At 37.1% G+C, this 19889-nt stretch overlaps 1 protein-coding gene across 2 annotated transcripts in view; it reads right to left on the reverse strand.

Annotated features, from left to right (window-relative positions):
* Slc10a2 (solute carrier family 10 member 2) overlaps positions 1-13584 on the reverse strand; it is a 17221-nt gene extending 3637 nt beyond the window's left edge. Inside the window, exons 1-5 of one of the 2 annotated variants that reach the window (XM_021219754.2) lie at positions 13049-13584; positions 9529-9647; positions 4345-4433; positions 2840-3015; positions 123-280 (exon numbers count right to left, since the gene is read on the reverse strand). In XM_021219754.2, coding sequence (XP_021075413.2) covers positions 123-280; positions 2840-3015; positions 4345-4433; positions 9529-9647; positions 13049-13539 — 1033 coding nt within the window. In that variant the 5' untranslated portion in view covers positions 13540-13584. The remainder of the gene's footprint in view (positions 1-122; positions 281-2839; positions 3016-4344; positions 4434-9528; positions 9648-13048) is intronic. The other variant, XM_029532013.1, reaches the window with a different exon arrangement.
* Positions 13585-19889: the final 6305 nt, after the last annotated feature.

The raw sequence follows: 19889 nt of genomic DNA on the forward strand, positions 1-19889 counted from the left end.
AATTTGTCTGCCAAAAATGGAGAATTTTAAGTCTTTTTTTTTTTTTTTTTTTTTTTTTTTTTATCAAATCCAGGATTTAAACAAAAAGAACATCATAGAATTTGATTAGCATTATTCCTTACTTCCTAATATTATTGCTGCAAAGACGAGCTGGAAAACAGTATAGATGAGTGGGAAGGTGAACACAAGGTTGAGATCCTCAGGGGAGAAGGAGAGCTGTACAATGGTGGAACACAGCTGAGTGTTCTGCATTCCAGTTTCCAAGGCTACTGTTCTGCACCTGGAAGTAAGATGTATATGACTTGTTATTTGTGGTATTATGATATAACACAAAGGGAAGGTATAAAAGGGTACACAAATTGTGATTTTTTTTCTTTCCTCCCTCCCAATCCTTTCTTCCTTCACTTTCTCTGTCCTTTCCAACAGTCTTTCTTTCCTCCCTCTTTCCCTAATTTCCTTTCTTCTTTTTACCTGTATGCTCTACTTTCCCCTCTCTCTACTTTTCTGTTTTCTTTTTTCCTGTTTTCTGCTCTTTCTTTCCTTCTTTCTTTTTTCTTCTATCTTCCTTCCTTCCTTCCTTCCTTCCTTCCTTCCTTCCTTCCTTCCTTCCTTCCTTCCTTCCTTCCTTCCCTCCCTCCCTCCCTCCCTCCCCCCCTCTCTCACTCTCTCTCTCTTTCTTTCTTCTTTCCTTCTTTCTTTCTCTCCTTCTTTCTCTCCTTTCAAGATAGGTTTCATCAAGTTAGGTTTCAACTTGAAGCAATCTTCATGCTTCAGTTTCCATGTTGTTGAGATTGCAAACACATACCTAAATTTTATGTCTGCTTTTAACATACATATTTAGCATAATTGTTTTAGCATAAAACTTTATATTAAGTAAGTATATTAATATACAAATACTATTATATATTATTTTAAATTTAATGTTGTGCATGCATGTGGGTATATGCATGTGTGTGTGTGCAAATGCACATAGTAACCAGAGACACTGGGTACCCCTGAAGCTGGAGTTATAGGTGGTTGTTATGCTAGGATGAAAACTAAGCTTCTTTGGAAGAGCAATACATGCTCTTAACTACTGAACCTTTTCACCCTTCCCAATATATTTATAATGCGAGATGTGAGAGGTATATTCTTCTTCTTCTTCTTCTTTTTTTTTTTTTTTGGTAGTCTGACCTGGCTAAATTTATTTTTTTTCACTTTTTTTATTGGATATTTTCTTTATTTACATTTCTTTTTTTAAACAACTTTTTTACTAGATATTTTCTTCATTTACATTTCAAATGCTACCCCGAAAATCCCCTATACCCTCCCCACCTGCCCTGCTCCCCCACCCACCCACTCCTGCTTCCTGGCCCCGGCATTCCCCTGTACTGGGGCGTATAATCTTTGCAAGACCAAGGGCCTCTCCTCCCAGTGAGGTTTCAAAGGAGGTTTGTTTCAATTATTCAAATTATTCAAATTATTTCCTTAGTAAAAGTATATGAGAGATCACAACTCAAAAAATGTTGAACTATGGTATTTCTCGTAGGCACTTATTTTAAAATAAAGTTTGTTCTAATTCAGTCTTGATTAAAAATCTGCAAGATAAAAATTAATTTTCTTAATCTTCAATAAAGAGAACTAAGATAAAATAAATGTATAGCCCAAACTCCTTCAGTGAGTGAGAGGAAGGGATAGAATGAAGCCCGAGTCTGTCTGGCTCAAGCTCAACACTTGTGTCCAACACTATTCAAGTGTGCTCACCTCTTTCTCAACTGCATACTCCTATTTGTTTATCTAATTTCCTGCCTATCTATCAACTTAGGTGGAACATTTGGAAGTAAATGTTTTTAGAAAAATGACAAGAATACTTTAGTGTTTGACAACCTTAAGGACTTAATCTATTTGGAGATGGTTGGAGGAACCTATATATATCACAAGATTAAATTGACTGAATGAAACTTATTCTGCTTATTAAGTCAGCGTATGTAGCAAAAAAGGTTTTACTCCATGGGATAAGGACTAATGAAGAAGAATATCAGGGAGTTGAGGACAAAAGGAGTCAGTACTTTTTGAATATTTGTATAATTTTTGAACAAATTATGCTAATTAAATGATGTACTCAGTGATTGAAGATAAAGGGATTTGAACTTGGTGCCAATAGTTTCAGCTTCTATGGGTTGAATATGTCTCTCACCCAAATTCAAATATTGCTAACCTATATCTAACCCTTGGTATCTAAGAATGTGACCTTATGTGGAAAGAGGGTTACTGTATATATAATTAGTTAAGATGAGGTTATCATGGTGGCTTGTAATTTAATGTGACTCATGTACTTATAAAATGGGGGTAATTTGAACTCAGAATGCATGCACAGAAGTAATAAAACATGATGAGACACAAGGAGAAGATAGGCATTAAAACCTGTTTATTGGAAGTGAGAGACTTCCAACAAATCCTCTTCTACAGACCTCAGATATCAGCTCCATGCTGCTTTAATGATTTATGACTTGTGAAACAGTAGGAATGTGCCTTTTTGTTGCTAAAATGATTCACCTTGAGATAGTTTTTCTTATTTTTTAATTAAATATTTTATATGAATGGATATTTTTCTGCATATATGCTTATATACCATATGCATGCCTGGTGTCTGTAGAGGTCAGAAAATAGTGCTGAGTACCCTAGAACTGGAATTACAGGTGATTATGAGCAGCCACGAAGGTGCTGAGAAACAAATTTGAGTCCTATTCCTGAGCTATTTCTCTATGCCCTATGGTTGTTTTGTAATGGCACCACAGAAAACGATTGCAACAGATGTTATAAACTAAAATGTTTAATCTCATTTATCTAAATCTCATACCTGTACCAGGGTTGACCAGCTAGTCTAGCCAGGAAGAAACCCAGGCTGTAGCCAGCTATAGGAAATATCGTTCCTATAATCCATAGTTTGGGTTCAATGATCCAGGCACTTTGGTACAGTATTCCTCCAATCACAGCTATGAGCACAATGAGAATTACACCTGTGATGGATCCAATCTGTAAGAAAAGGCATAAGTAAACATACTTGTTTCAAAGTGAGTCCAGAGATGTTTGTTAGGGATGAAGTTTGGGCAGTCCTTTGGGGAAACAAAAATAGAGCTTTCTGTGTCCCTTTAGCTTCATAGGAAGAGAAGAGCTTCTTCTGTGTTCTAGAGATCAAGAAAACATCAGGACAGCCAGGCAGTGGTGGTGCACACCTTTAATCCCAGCACTAGGGAGGTAGAGGCAGCCGGATTTCTGAGTTTGAGACCAGCCTGGTCTACAAAGTGAGTTCCAGGACAGCCAGGGCTATACAGAGAAACCCTGTCTCATAAAACCAAAGGGGGAAAAAAGAAAAGAAAGAAAAGAAAACATCAGGACAATGCATTCATGCTTAATTGACCCAAGGAAGATTTCTGAACTTTGAAACATCCTGTACTCCCACATAAAAGAAGGAAAAAAAACTATTCTTATAAGAACCTAGAAGATCTATTCCCCCCCCCACCAAGGAGGACTTCTTTCTATTATAAGTCCTTTACTAAGCCATGAACCTTTTCCAATTTTGACTTATTTTCACTTGTTATTGGGGATAAGATCCTTCTTTAGTCACATTTTATGCTTTTATCATCATGAGAAATGGATAAAAGTTTTAACAAAAGTGTAATAAGATTAAAAATAAGCTATTCTACTTATTTTTCCTTTTAAAAGAGTTTAATTTTGCTATGTGTATGTCAATATGTACATAATTTTGCTATGTATATGTCCAGAGAGGGCCTTGGATTCCTGGAGCTAAAGGTGGATTTAAGCAGCCTGAAGTGGGTGCTCTGCAAGAGGAGTACACACTCTTAATGGCTGAGCTATCTCCATTTTCTGTTTTTTTTTCTATTAAACTTAAAACATCTGGAGATGAGACCTTTTTTCCCCTATATTACCAGAAATGCCAAACATGTGACCCCTCCATTCCCCCAAACTAGTATCTACCAGTTTTTGAGCACTGAGTTCTGTGTTATTCTAGGTAAAAGAATAATATGCTATTCTGTCTCAAAAAAGCTGCCTAGATATATTTTATACCATAAACTCAGCCTATATAACAACAAGATCATTTGAGAATAGATTAAAATTAAAGGGACACAATTAAATTTGTGGCTTAAAGGCTAGATGGAAATTTGTCCCTCAGATAGGATCAAAAAGGGTATTCTCTAAAGAATGACTTTATGACTGACAAGGCAAGTCTTCTCAAAGGTAGTGTGAGAATAGCAGTGCTGTGGAGATGAAAAGACCATCTCATTCCAGTTCTGACTACAGAGCACTGAATTGTGCAGTCTGATCCATGCATGGGATACTTACTTTAAGTATAATCTTCGCCTTCTGTGGCCATTTGTGATTTACAAACATTCCAATGGAAACAGGAATAACAAGTGCAACCAGAGAAATACCTAACAAAGATGAAAACAACATTAACATGCGGAAGAGAAAATGTAAGTAGCCTGGCAAAAGCTTAGCAGTGTTTTTGTCTTCTTGAATGATGAAAACAGAATGTAGAATTATGTGCACACAGATACACACACATGCTCACACACAAAATCCCACTTCCACATATATCTATACATCTCTCTCTATTCCAGTTAATAATAGGTAGAAAAATGATGATATAAATAATTTATCTAAATCTAGCGATGGTTATTTCCTTATATTAGCAACTTACTTTCATTCTATTTTGCCACACCCACTCCAGTAGTGACTCATGTGCCCAAAAGCTTGGACGCAGTCCCAAGGCAAAAAGCTCATGGAAATTTAGTCTCCTGAAACTGTGGCATCCTGTAAAATGAATGCTCCAAATCTGTCCTTGCTTTAGTCAGGTGTATGAATCTGTGTGCTTTCTTTCAATATTGTTTTATTATAAGTGCCTTTAAGAATTGATTTTGACATATAGCTAAGTAAGATTAGCCTCCACCAGTGTTCCAATGTCCTAGGCAGTCCTTGAGCTGACCCTGGGCTTGGAATTCAGTAAGAATGTTACTAATTCGGTAACATTCAGAATTACCTCTAGTATTGTAAGGGAGACACTGAAAGAAATCAGGCATTACAACTCACTTGAATAGAGTTAGTAATCTCAGGGTTAGTCTACATAGTAAATACTTAGAACAATAGCTGAGTCACTCCCATGCATGAGATTTACAATGGCCTAGGAAGAAGGTGGGTTGTGATTTCAGGAGGAACTGAAGTATTATTCATGAAAGGGTTAGTAGAATGGAATTCCCCTCTTGCATATTTTTCACTAGGCCCAGAGGAATAGCATAATCAGGTATTTACTAAGGGACCCCTGGTGGTGAGTTTAACAATAGACTAGCATTGCATCAGACCATTCACCTGGCTCCTGTGTTTATCTTATCTTAGAGCTGTTCCTATCTCAGTTGTAAACACAGTCTGGCTACCCCTAGCTTTTTATGTATGCATTTTCTTTGTTTTGTGTAAAAAACGATTATGGATGTGCCTTGGTGGATATATTCACCTAGCTCTCTTGTTTTTCTTCTGTATTATAAGACTGGTGCTTGCTTTGAGAAATGACATTCAGGTACAACAAATACTCCCTTGTATCTGTTTGTCACCCTTTTCGCTGACTCCCTGCCTACCTATACTGGAACCCTGATTTCCTGCGGTTGGAGGGACCTACCAATCTGCAGCTCTCTTTATCAAAATTTTTGCTTCTTTAGTCTGTTAGGTCTTTTTTTCTGACAACCTAGCCATATATACATATTTATATACATTCTTGAGGTGTAGGTAGATTATATTTTACAGTAGCCTTTTACTTCCTGGTGGTAGAAATAAATCTTTCTAAATTTTAAAATAGAAGAAAATATAAAAAATGTTACTTAACAGCCATAAGAATTTTGAAGGCTAACAAACTTTAGTTAAAATTCATTTCATTTATTCAAATTTATGACAGAGTTGTGAGAGAATAAGATGAAAAACCATACCCTAAATTTTCTGTGAGATAATATATCTGGCAACCTCTCATGTAATTATAATTCTTTGTAGCTCAGTGTTCACCCAACCAGATAAAAGAGTCATACTTCAACCTCACCGTGGGAGATTTACTGCCTTTCCTGTGACACACTATTTGTGTCTTTATATTATTTAACACTTGTTTGCTCTTTGTTTAACAGACCACTGGAGACTTCCAAATTCTCATGGGCAGTTTCTTTTTCAAATACTCTTTTAAACAATTATGAAAAAGTGCGACCAAATGGTAAAACTTTGAGAATAGATATGTACCTAGTATTGGATAGTTTGACCCAGGTCTGGGCAACAGACTATAGATTGAAAGCCCATACATATTAAGGTAAAATGAATCTAAAAACATAATTTTCATGACTTGTTTATAATCTCTGTGTAAGATGCCTGTCTGTACATATCCAAAAGGAGATGTTTACACAGACCAAAAACCATCATGTGTTCTTTATTTAAGACTGCACAGTGGTGATAGGAAGAAAGAAAGGCAAAGAGAAGAGGAAGAATTAGACGACAATGTGGACTGAGAGCTAAAGCTTCTTTAAATTTCTCTACAAAATGATGGGATGGAATGATGCCTGAATCACCATGCTCTGATGATATGTTTAGTAATGTTAACATCAGGAACTCACTGACACAGTACAGTTCAGTGGCTCAAGCTCTACAGGGATTGATTTTTAGTCACATGTCAGCATCTTCAGGGTTCAGCAGCACTTTTAGAGTAGGACAGACACACTGAGCAATATAAGCTGTTAGAGGCACAGTGCCTGTAGAGTAGACTGGAGAGCTTGCCAGTATCTATTCCCAGATCCCCAATAATCTTTGGCAAATTAAATTATCACCCCAAGCCTCAACAACCTCATTTATAAGTGATGACAACATCTCATGAGGCTGTCAGCTCATTTTTATACTCATTAAAAGATAAAAAACAAACAGGGAAAATGTGGATAACAGCCTAGAAGACATTGTGAGCAAATATTTTTGTGTTCAAAAGTCCATTTTTCTTTTCTTTTTTTTNTTTTTTTCTTTTTTCTTTTTTATAAAATATCTTGTGTTTTTCTATTCTTACTTTCTTTTGACCTCTTATGAGGTCATTCCCCATGGATTTGCAATCCATTTTTTATTTTCTCCTTTCAAAATGTATTTGACTTACTGGTCACCATGGCATACACCATGAATCACAGAATTCAGGAGGCAGACACAAACAGATCTCTATGAATTTGAGGATAGCCTGGTTGCTCTATATACCATGTTCCAGAACAGCCAGAGAGCTATGTTGTGATACCTTGTTACAAAACAAAGAAAGCAAAATCCAACTCAAAGTTTATTTGTCTTAAAATATACAGTAGTTCAGATTTGTTAATATTCTTGTGGGACATTTTCCAGAAGGGACTAAATATCAAAAAAAAAAAAAATTTTTAATGCTTACATTGTTTTAGCACTGAATAATGTCCAATCACAATTGTTTAATCAGCTCTGAGATGCCTACAGTTTAGTTTAGCGTTTAAACAGGTGGGATTATTTAACCCTAAGGAAGGTTTTCAATAAGGGAAGAGTATGAGATGCAAGCAGGAGCATACATACTTGGGCTTGGGTGTCATTCTAAACCCTGTTTGAAGGAAATTCTATTGTTACTTGGGAGTTCCTCAGGGGTCAATAGGAGAATCTTATACATACAAAATTCCCCATTGAAATCAAGGGGAATCCACAACTTAATATACATAATATGGGTGGAAGAGAGCAAAAATTCTGAAAAACTGCACTACTGTGATGTCTATCTCACAGTCAGTCCTCACAAAGTTTATTCTTACTTCTCTCTAGGATGAACCATATTCAATCATTGAAATAATCTTTTTTTGAAATGGAAGAGACTTTTAGACTAGTTTCCTACTCCTACAGGAATTTCTTTTCTAAATATCTTAGAGAGTTTCTGTTTGACCTTGGATGTGTGCTTCTTTCTTTTAATAGTAAACCTAAGCCTTTTTGAGACAGCTTAGGGAAGAATTATTTGCAAAGTCAGCTTAAAAGTGTCATGCATTGTACCTGATGACCGGTACTAGTTACTATATTCTCTATAAGTCATTTATGTCAGGGTATTTCTGAGAGCTTTGCACATGGTGGTAGTTCTTTCAGCCTGCCCCTGATTCCATCTCCATGTTATACTAATTGTTTAATCTTTTATCATTTCTTTTCTTCCCAAAACAGAAAAGAAGTTTCTTCAAAATGCAAAGGCATGTAGGAATTGAAATGAGTAGAGTCATAACTAGCAAATTTGACTTCAGAACATGAAAATAGGAGAATACATTAAATTGACTTTTTGATTCTGTCTGAAAAATAATGCAGGGAAAAAAATGGAGAAGAGTCTGAGAAAAAGGAGGTCCAGTGACAGGCCCAAAGTGGAATTTAGCTCAAGGGGAGACCCCAAGGCCTGAAACTATTACTGAGGCTATGAAGTGCTCACAAAAAGGGAACTATCATGACTGCCTTCTAAAAGACCCAAAAAGCAGCTGAAAGAGTCTGATTCAAATATTTACATCCAACCAATGGACAGAAGCTGCTGATCCCTGTGGGTGAATTAGGGAAAGCTGGAAGAAGCTGAGGAGGAGGGTGATCCAGTAGGAGGACAAGCAGTCTCAATTAATCTGGAACCCCGAGATTTTTCAGATACTGGACCACCAATCAGGCAGCATATACCAGCTGATATGAGGTCCCTAACACATATACAGCAGAAGACTACTGGGTCTAGGTTCAGCCAGAGAAGATGCACCTAACCCTCAAGAGACTTAGGGCCCCAGGGAGTGGTGAAGTCTGGTGGAGTAGGGGTTGGGGGACTGGAGACATCCTCGTGGAGATATGGAGAGGAGGTATGGGATGTGGAACAGTCAGAGGGGGATAAAATCTAGAGTGTAAAAAAAAAAAAGATTAAATAAAATTTTTAAAAATTAAAAAATTTAAACTTAAAAAAAATAAGAAAAAGGAAATAGGAGAGTACCATTAAATTGACCTTTGTATCAAGATATGGCTCACAGTTGAGGATAGAGAACAATACATTTTATTCAGGAGTGTCTATTTTGCCACTCACAACTACGTACTATTCTTAAGTCTTGTTATGATTGTTGTGTCTGTGTATTTCTTTAATTTGAGTGTGTTGTGTATAGACCCTTTTCCATAAACTCATCACAGGAAAAATGGTGGCTCCTACCTGCCAGCAGCCTAATTCTCCTCAGGGCAGATAATTAGGTAAAAGCTGAATTTCTAAAGCTGTTCCTTTCCCATGTTAATTTGAACTGAGGCAAATTTAGTTTTTCTTTATGGAGTCAAGTTTTGGAATTTACATTCTATCAATACTCTTACAAACTCCAGGGTAAATTCGTAAAGCAATTATATGTGGGAAAATATCTACCCCTACTTCCAAGGGAAATGATACTTAGATGTGAGCATGGTGACTGACCTGGGATCCTAGCAGGGACTAAGCATATAACTTGAGGGTAATAAGTATCCTGGAGAGGAATTACTTACCAATGCTATCATAGGGAATTACAATCGTTCCTGAGTCGACCCACATCTTGGTATAGATGAAGAGGCAAAGGGGCATCATTCCAAGGGCAAGTAGTGTGGAGCAAGTGGTCATGCTAACACTGAAATGAAACAAACAACTTGAGGTGTCTACCTGTGTTTTCTAGGGGAGATGTTCTTTCATTTTTAAGTTCTGTGAGAGTCAAACTCAACTAGCACATCATTCTGTATGGTAGAATTACACATTGGTTATGTTTCTAAAGTGACTGCTTTGGGCATGGTCACTGGCAGTTGGTGTTGTCTCATGTAGTCTACACCATCCTTCACTCAGTATTTGTTCTGAAAGATAGAGGGCAGTCAATGATGATTAAAAATAACTATTGAAGAAGATCTGGGCTTGTGAACTGTTGAATATGATCTTTTTTCATTTAAGCATAACATCGTCATACCAGGTTGTCTTGGAATAGAAATTACATTGGCTTACAGTAGCCATGACAATGAAATAAGCAGAACAGCATGGTGCTAACTAGTCTATGATAATGATAATGGAAGTGGTGATCATTTTCCTATAAAAAGGATGCGGGGAGGGTCATAGAATCCCATCCAGAATTCCAGTGTGAAGCCCATTTCCTTTTGTCCCATCCCTACTTCCTAATGATATTGGGAACTGCTGTAGTACACAGGAAGCAGAAAGTGGATTACAGGTAGGACTCTCACCATAATAGGGTGGACTTCGTAGTGATACACATTTTGGGGTTGTTGACAGTTTTAGCAGTAACTTCTTTCATGTGCTTTGTAAGTAAGTTCAAGAAAGTCATTGATTCACAGTGGAATCAATTTTGGTGAAATCCTTTCCTTTGTCTCAGGGTAACAAGGTGTTTGTTCACCTCTTGCTGGGAAAGTTAATGTACTATCACTGTTTGAATTGACAATCAAAGAACAGCAAACACTTTGTTTACTATGAATGACTAAGAAAGATTTTATCATTTGATCTGTAAGAATCTCTTAAATTAAATTAAGCTATTTTCAGCACTATGACAGAATGGAAGAGAGGTTTTGAGCACTGGGTCTTCCTGAACTTCTTCAAAATGTTCTGGACACAAGGGTACATTCTCTGCTTGTAAAATAGAGGGTCTTAATACCTAGGCTCTGAAGGCACACACTGGATTGGCAGATTGTGATATCCCTTAGTTTGTGGGTCTGGGCAATGCACTGGACTTCTCTGTCACAGACTGCAAAGAATTAGACGGCCACTTGGTGGAGTTTGGTTAATAGAACAATATCAAGAGGAAAGTCAGTTGTATTTACAGTATATATCTCCTCCACAACAAATAACTATGCCATGGTAAGGGAAGTAGATGAAGATAAATGGTTTTATCTCAATGCATCTGTTAATAAATTTGCATAATTTGGGCAATATTAGAAGGAAAGTCTATCAGGGGTCTTAACTTCTTTAGAAATCTTTTTAAATGAATGAATTTAAAATGGGTATAAAAGATTCCAATTAAAATGTTTGTGTTAATAGAGCTGAGATACCATAAAAGTAAACCAATAAAAATGCATTTAAAATACTTTCTGAAGGCAGGGAGACTAATATCATATGTTTCTACCTACATATAAAACCATGTCTGCCTGCCTGACTGCCTGCCTGTCTGTCTGTCTCCCTGTTTGTCTGCCTGTCTGTCTGTGTCTCAGTCCCCGTTTGTAGGTCTATCTAGCTCTATCTATCTATCTATCTATCTATCTATCTATATATCTATCTATCTATCTATCCATCTATAATCTATCATATATCTATATCATCTATCTATGTTAGACATGATGTAGCCAATTCTCTCTTGAACTTACCAGAATGAAATATATATATATATATATATATATATATATATATATATATATATATGACTGGGCCTATTAACTTTTGATCATGTCACAAAGCTGTGTATCTCCCAAGGATTTATACAGCCAATGGTTGTTTGATGATGGGAGACATTTTCTTTAGTAGGGTAGTTAGTCCATGCTCCTGTAAGTAGCATTTCACTCATGCTCCTATAAGTAAAAACCAGTTAAACTTATAGGTTAAACTTATAGGTTTAACCCAGTTAAACTTATAGGTTCTTTTAGCTAGATTTTCATGAAATCATTTCTGTTTCTGTTGTTGGTGTCCTATCTGTGGTGAGTAGTTGTTTATTCAAATCTCCTCTGAAAAATGTCGCACTATGATATATAACAATCTCAGAGCAGAGGAGCACTAAAAAACAAGGGTAAAACTGTGGGGGAAGACATTGGGAAGTGAATCTTAATGAAAGCACAATGATAATATATAAACTTGGATGTGATAATGATATGTGTTGTTTTACATACTAACTAAAATGAAATAAAGAGTTTCTTATAAGTTTATTTCTGTTAGAGATGAACTTAATATGGACAAATAAAGTTATCTATTCATAACTAGCAGTTCTTCATCCTGTTTATAACTAACACACTGGAATTTGCAAATTTACTCCACCTGCTTCCTTCTTTCATTGATCTGACATTCCTACTCAACAGTAACTTCTCCCCCCCCCTTTTGCTGGGCATCTAGTACATCCTCATAGTGAGGAGGGAATTCAGGGTAACAGGACTCTGCTGAAGAATTTTTCCTCTTAATGTCAGGAGATTTAAAATGAATTTATGAATTCTTCATTAGCTTTTTAACCAAGAAGTATTTGTCCAAAGAACGGGCTTTTTGGTGGAGCTGATGTTGACCAGAGTTTGGCATTTGATGAGAAGACTGAGTTTGTATTTGCACTAAGACCAACTTGTCATCACACAGAAAGTTCCTCCTTAATTCCATTGCAACAAGACTTTCTCAGTTGCAGTTTGTGGAAAAATTATTTAATGAAAAACTTTGAATGTTTCCCACAGGTAATACAACTCCTTGTTAACTGAGTTAGAGTTCAAAGTGCAAGTATATTAATACAGACTAAGAAGACAAATACCAAGTCGTCTTCTCAGAGGCTGATCTTGATTTAAATTTATACATACACGCATAGCCATACATATGCACAGGACTTGATAGAGAGGGAACTAACAGGGCAGATCAGGGAGAAAATAGGGAAGATAATGGAATGTATGTGGCATGAAAGCAGGGCAGGGAGTGGACCAGCAGGAGGGAGAGAGGGGAACTAGATGGTAATGAGGGATGGTTAGGAACAAAACACAGTGATAAACATGTATACAAATGTCACACAGAAGCCTATTACTTTGTGTGCTAACTAAAAATATTAAAAATAAAAAATTAAAACTTAAACTACTGTTTGGTTTAGGATGAAAACTACAAAAAATACACAGATACAAATAAGAGTCCCCAATTCTAATAGCAAAGCAGCTGTCTTAAAAGGCACATGGATGCACTTACTCTTCCCATTTAACTCCTTAGACATTTAGTCAGTACAGCAGATCAAATGGATGTTGAAAAAGATACAGATTTTTCTAAGCTTAACCCAGTTTTCTGTAGCAGTTACACATTTTAATATCTTACCTGAGGTCCATGTCGCCATCTACCCAATAGGCCAGGATATTGGAGCCAGTTCCTCCAGGGCAGCAACCCATAATTAGCACCACTACAGCCTGTACAGGAAGGATGCCAGAGGCCACAGACAGGATAAAGCCTGTGAGAGGCATGATTCCAAACTGACAGAGGAAGCCCACGAAGATACCCCATGGTCTCTTTATATGTCCTAGGAACTTGTGGATATCCACATTGCACCCCATAGAAAACATCACCATAGCTAAGAGGACGGTGAGCACAGTGCTCATCACTGTACTGAGAACTGCATTGTAGTTGCTCTCAGGTATTATGCAGGAATCACCTTCGCATATAGTTGCATTTGGGGGACAGACCGAGAAGTTATCCATCACTGCTTGTGCTGTGCAAATGCCCACGTCCACAGAAGCACCAGTTCTGTCTCTACTGCCAGTTGAGTAATGCCTACTTTCAACACGCCACACTTTTAAACCCTTTCTAAACATATGGTACTTGGTGTCTCTTTCAAAAGCCACATTAGAGAAGCAATAAAAAACAATAAATGCCAGTATGTCAGTTTCGAGAGGCTGCATTACAACATAGCACAAATAATGAATCATAAAAAGTCCAGAAAAACTACTGGCCAAGACAGAAAGTTATAATTAATCATTTATTGGTATGATAATGAACTATGCCACACAGAAATAGCCATGTTAATGTTTAATGCCAGGAAAGTTTGCTGGGAATAATTTAAGTTAAACTCTGATTTTTATAGAACATTCTAAGAGTTGAAGTGTAAGAAAGTGTATTATTCTCTCCTCCAACTTTAAGTAGGGGGTACTAAAGCTTTGAAAATTAAATTAAAACCAAAAAAACAATAACCCTGTGCCAAACTACGTTACAAGTTGACTAGAGAAGATTTTCAGCTTTCTTACAATCGCTCTCAAGTGGTTATTCTTCCTTATATGAACTATGATGTCCACAAAACATATGCATGTTTCACAGACTTCTAGGGCTTGAAAGAAAACTTAGGGAAAGGTGGTTAATCCTTGAGAGTACTGAATGTTTTCTGCTGGAGTCTGTCATATGGAGCCACCCTCAGTTACTTACACATGAATTATACATATATTGACATGGCAACAAAGTGTTTTATAGATAGAGACAGTACAATTAGTTAGAGGCATGAACTCTAGATTAGGTCAAAGTGACAGTATATCTCTTTGTGCTTAGAGCCAGGAATTAAAATTTGTGTGTGTGTGTGTGTGTGTGTGTGTGTGTGTGTGTGAGTGAGAGAGAGAGAGAGAGAGAGAGAGAGAGAGAGAGAGAGAGAGAGTAGTGTAGGCTGGGTTCTAGTTTATGTCTATAGACTCAGGAGTCTGAAGATCATGAAGTATGAAGATGTGAAGTTCAAGACCACCATGGACTAGAGAATGAGATCCTGTTTCCATCTCTTTCTCCCAGAAAGACAAACACACTAATACAAGCAATTTAGAACAGTTTCTTAGAACTCAGTATGCTTAAGATCTCAGGAGGCCTTTTTAAAATGTAGGTTCTGACTCTGGGCTTGACTTTGTTTTCTATGGAGCTCACAGTTGAACGTAATGATGCTGAACAGGGTACCTGTTTGAGATTAGGCAGGGCTTTTATTGTGTCACTAGTTATATCACAATAGTGAAGTCTGACTGTTCACACTCAGAAGCTACCTGTGAAGAAAAACTCCTCACAGGAATAATGGCCTTCTTATCACTACTTGACCACCAGGCAGAAGAAAAACAGTCCTAGGTCCTAGCAACTGGAGGACTGGGGACCCTGTCCCTTTAATCTACGATTGAGTTAATGTCAGGATCAGGGCCATTTCCTTGACTGATAACTGATTAATTCTCCTTGCTAATATAACTTCTGTCCCAGGAATGTCCTTTTAAGCTGTTAGGTTGCTTTGTTTGTGCTTTCTTCTGTTAGTGGGTTATAATTGGCACTGCCAAATCCAGCCTCAGATTGCCTAGATTGGAATTATTTGGCTAGAGGCTAGATTCTGGAAGATTCTTCTCTCCCACTACCTGCCCTGCCTTGTGGCTAAATGATTAGCTAGGTTTCCCAGCAAGGCTTCTCCTCCCACTCTTGGCTGTGCCTCCCCAAGCATCTGTCTGATTGATCTCTGGTTCATTTCCTGACCTGGTGCCAGTCAGTCCCAAGGCATGTGAGTAAGGTGCGCCTCCTGCTGCTGCCTTTGTGTACCTGCCAGTGCTAGTTCCTTTCTACCTTTCTGCCCCAGTGTTGGGGAATGTGAAGGCAGGAAGGCAGGACTAGGTGGGTGGGTGGGTGGGGGCACTCCCTCATAGAATCAGGAGGAGAGGAGATGGGATAGGAAGTTTGGGGGGATGTGAAATCAGGAAAGGTGATAACATTTGAAATGTAAATAAATAAAATATCCAATAAAATAAAATAAATAAAAATTAAAAAAAAAGAAAAAGAAAAAGAAAAAATAGTCAGAAAGGTAACCTAGGATCTGAATCTATATAGCCTATTCATTTTAGCATGTCTCTTCTGCCAAAGGATATTTGAGCCCTAGCCTGGAAGGATTTAGATTTGTACATTTCTTCTAAGCTGAAAGGCTTCACTATTAGTTCAAAGCACCTCACTTTCAGACTTCCTTCGTTGAATGACAGGGCAGTAAACTTTGTGATTAGGACTGAGTTTGTGGCCAGGCTGGTCATCTGCAATCAATACTAATCTCGTCTTCTTCTTTTTTCATATAAATGTGTTTATTTGGCTTATTAACCATGTTAAATGGTCAGACTATTTCTAATAAAGAAGCTTTCTAATTGTGATTTTTTAATGGCTATACATTTGTCAAAATATTTTTAAATTGTTTAATTTAATATTTTAATTTGTTGTCCATGGTAACAGGATTCATAAGGACATTTTCTTTTGAGTAAATTAAGAATGTTGGCTCACAACAATATTAACCAACCATAATCCTCAAAGCTCCCAGGGACTGACCATCAACCAAACAGGACCCGTGGCTCCAGCTGCATATGTAGTAGCGGAAGGGGAGACCCTTGGTCCTGTGAATGTCCCATTGTAAGGGAATGCTAGGGCAGTGAGTGTGTGTGTGTGTGGGGGGGGGGGAGCACCCTCATAGAAGCAGAGGGAGAGGGGATGGTATAGGAGGTTTGCAGAGGGGAAACTGGGAAAGGGGATAACAGTTGAAACGTAAATAAATAAAATATCCAATAAAAAATTAAAAAAAGAATGTTGGCTCCTATTACTCCCTCTCCTTCCCTCCAATTTCTTCCAATGTAGCTTTATTTCTCTGTCATAAGAATAGATGAGTTTATGTATCTGTATAGACTCCAGGATCTGCAGTGAGAATATGTGATGCTTGTCTTTCTTAATCTGAACTATTTTATTTAATATGATGATTTCTGATTATATCCATTTTTCTGGCAAAATATGTAATTTTATTTCTTTTTCTGGCTAAATAAAACTCTAATGCATATCTATTCTAGAGTTTCTTTATCCATTTCTCTGTTGACATACCTAGGCTGATTTCATATCTGGGGTAGTGTGGGTAATGATGCAATAAAGATGGATTGAAAATGTCCTTGTGGTGTGTTGACTTAGTGTCATCTGGATACCCGCCCAGGAGTGATTAGCTGGGACGTAAAGGAGTTCTATTCATTGCTTTTGGAGGAATCTCCCCCTAATTTTATACTATTTTATTTTATTTTATTTTTATTTTATTGCCAGTGTTGGAAGCAGAGAAGAGAAAATGAGTGCAGGAAGCAAGGCCAAAACAAAGCTGTAATTCAATTTGAGATGGTTCAATGAGGTGATCTTAAGTTTCCAAGGGCAGAATGCTTTGCATGTAGACAACTTGCAAATGAGCAGTCTGTTTGACTAGACATAGTGCTACAATTCTGACTTTAAAAAATGTGTCAATGCATATCTAATTTTCACATTGTTTTTAACATAAATTTTCACATTAGGCTTGAGAGGCCATACTGAAGTGCTGGAATGATTCACAATTAATGAGTATCCTTAACTTTAGAGGCAGCTCTAATGCAAATATTTAAACACACAGAAATAACTGCTCATGTACAGAATGGTGGGACAGGTGCACATTTGACAGAGGAGGGTGGCATGTTGAAGCTTGAAGCTTGGTTTTCCTTTGTCATGGTTCTCAGTTTTCTCACATGAAGCTCAGTTTCCAGTGATTCTAAAGAAAGTAGCACCTCAGATCGTTGGAAAGCTGGCTCAGTAGTTGAAAGAACTGTATGCTCTTCCAGAAAATCTGGGTTCTAACCCAGCACTCCTGTGGCAGCCCACAACTGTCTGTAACTTAGGTTCCAGGGAATATGAGGTCCTATTCTGGTCTCTGTGGGCACTGCAGATGTGCTACAGAGACAAGCCTGCAGGCAACACACACACACACACACACACACACACACACACACACACACACACGCACGCACGCACGCACGCGCGCGCACACACACACACACACACACACACACACACATACACACACACGAACACATGCTTGCATGCATGTGTGAGAGAAGTAGTACTTCATTGCCCTGGCATCCTTGGTGGGGACATAGAGGTTGTTCATTTACTTGACACTTAAGGTTTCCCTTCTTACATGTCAGTTGGTAGGGACTGGGCTTTAATAACTTGCCAGTGTGTCTGCCCAAAGGTTCAAATGATTTCCTCTTTATCTTCTACTGTGTTCCACCCGGGCAATCCTATAGGAAGTCTAGCAGTCTCAAGTAACCTGGTCTGTGGGATCTCTCAGACACTGAGACACCAATCAGACAGCATACACCAGCTCAAATGAGGCCCACAACACATATTCAGCAGAGGACTGCTGGGTCTGGAATCAATCAGAGAAGATGCACCTAACCCTTGAAAGATTTGGGGCCTCAGTAAGTGGGGTGATCTGGTGTGTGTGGGGTATGGATAGGAGCATCATTTTGGGGGAGGTGTGGGATGTGGAACAGTTGGAGGGTGGATTGAGAGAGGGATACAATCTAGACTGTAAAAAAAAGATTAAAAATGAATAATAATAAAAACAAAGCCTTATTAAAGTAGGTTTTGAAAAAACCAAAGCTTCCAATGCTATACATTCATTTTCATTGAATTTGAGGACATCTTTAATTTCTTTCTTAATTTCTGTATTGACACATTTTTCATTAAATTCAGTTTTCATGTGTTTGTTGATTTTCTGTTGTTTCTGCCATCACAATATAGCTTTAGTCTGTGGTGGTCTGATATGGTACAGAGGGTTATTTCAATTTCCTTATGTCTGTTGAGACTTGCCTTGTGACCGACTATGTGGTCAGTTCTGGAGAAATCATGAGGTGCTGAGAAATTATATTCTTTTGTGTTTGGGTAAAATGTTCTGTAGATATATATTAGATCCATTTAAGTCATAACGTCTGTTAACCCCATTTTTGTTCTATTTAGTTTTTGTCTGGTTGACTTGCCCATTGGTGAGAATAGGATATTGAGGTCTCCCACTATTATTGTATGGTGTTCAAAACTTTAGTAATGATTCTTTTACAAACATGTATGCCCTTATGTTTGAAGTATAAATATTAGAAATTGAGAAGTTACCTTTGTAGATTTTCCTGTGATGAGTATGAAGTATCCTTCCCATCACTTTTGATTAATTTTGGAAGTCTATTTTGTTAGATATTAGAATGATTCCACCAGCTTGTTTCTTTGTTGCATTTGATTGGAAAAACGTTTTCTAATCCTTTATTCTGAGGTAATGCCTATCTTTGATGTTGAGTTGTTTTTCTTGTATATAGCAGAAGTGGATTCTGTTTTCACATCTGTTATGTTAGTCTGCATCTTTTTATTAAGGGTTAGAGTTCAGTGATATTCAGAGCTATTAATGATCAATGATTATTATTTCCTCTTATTTGTCGTTATTGGTAATTATAATGGTATAATGTGTCTGTGTGTTTCCCTTTTGATTTTTCTGGTGTGAGATTATTTATTTCCTATGTTTTCATGGGTATAGTTTACTTTCTTGGGTTGGAGTTTTTCTTCTAGTATCTTCTGTAGGGCTGTAGTTTTTGATGGATATTGTGCAAATTTGGCTTAGTCATAGAATAACTTGTTTTCTCCATCTATGGTGATTAAACTTTTACTGGGTATAGTAGCCTGGGATGGTATCTGTAGTCTTTTAGTGTCTTCAAAACATTTCTCTAAGTCCTTCTGGCTTTTAGTGTCTCCACTGAGAAGTCAGGTGTAGTTGTAATAGGTATGACTTTATATCTTACTTGGAACTTTTCCTTTGCAGCTTTTAGTATTCTTTCTTTGATCTATATGTTTAGTGTTATGATTATTATGTAGCAGAGGGAGTTTTTTTTTAATTCAATCTATTTGGAGTTCTGTAAGCTTCTTGCCCTTATAGGCCTCTCTTTCTTTAGGTTAGAATTTTCTTCGATGATTTTGTTAAAAATATTTCCTGGGAAGAAGGTATATTCTTTTGTTTTGGGATGAAATATTCTGTAGATATCTGTTCAACCCATTTCTATTTTTCTTACAACACATTGGCATGATATATAAGATATATAAGATTATATATATATATATATATATATATATATATATATATATATATATCTCCTAAGTAACCTTAGGAATCTTAAGAAGAGACATTAGAGAATTACAGAGGAATGAGATATGTAATTTAATGCTAAGATGTTGACTTTTATATATTAGATAGACTAAGACTAAATATTGTTATTGTCTCTGTAATTTAGGACATGGTAATTGAACCCAAGTATAAAGTGACTAAAGCTTTATACTTGACAATACCATGTGAAACATTCTGGGAATT

The sequence above is a fragment of the Mus pahari genome, chromosome 19 (genome assembly GCF_900095145.1).
Source record: "Mus pahari chromosome 19, PAHARI_EIJ_v1.1, whole genome shotgun sequence".
Taxonomy (NCBI): Eukaryota; Metazoa; Chordata; class Mammalia; order Rodentia; family Muridae; genus Mus; species Mus pahari.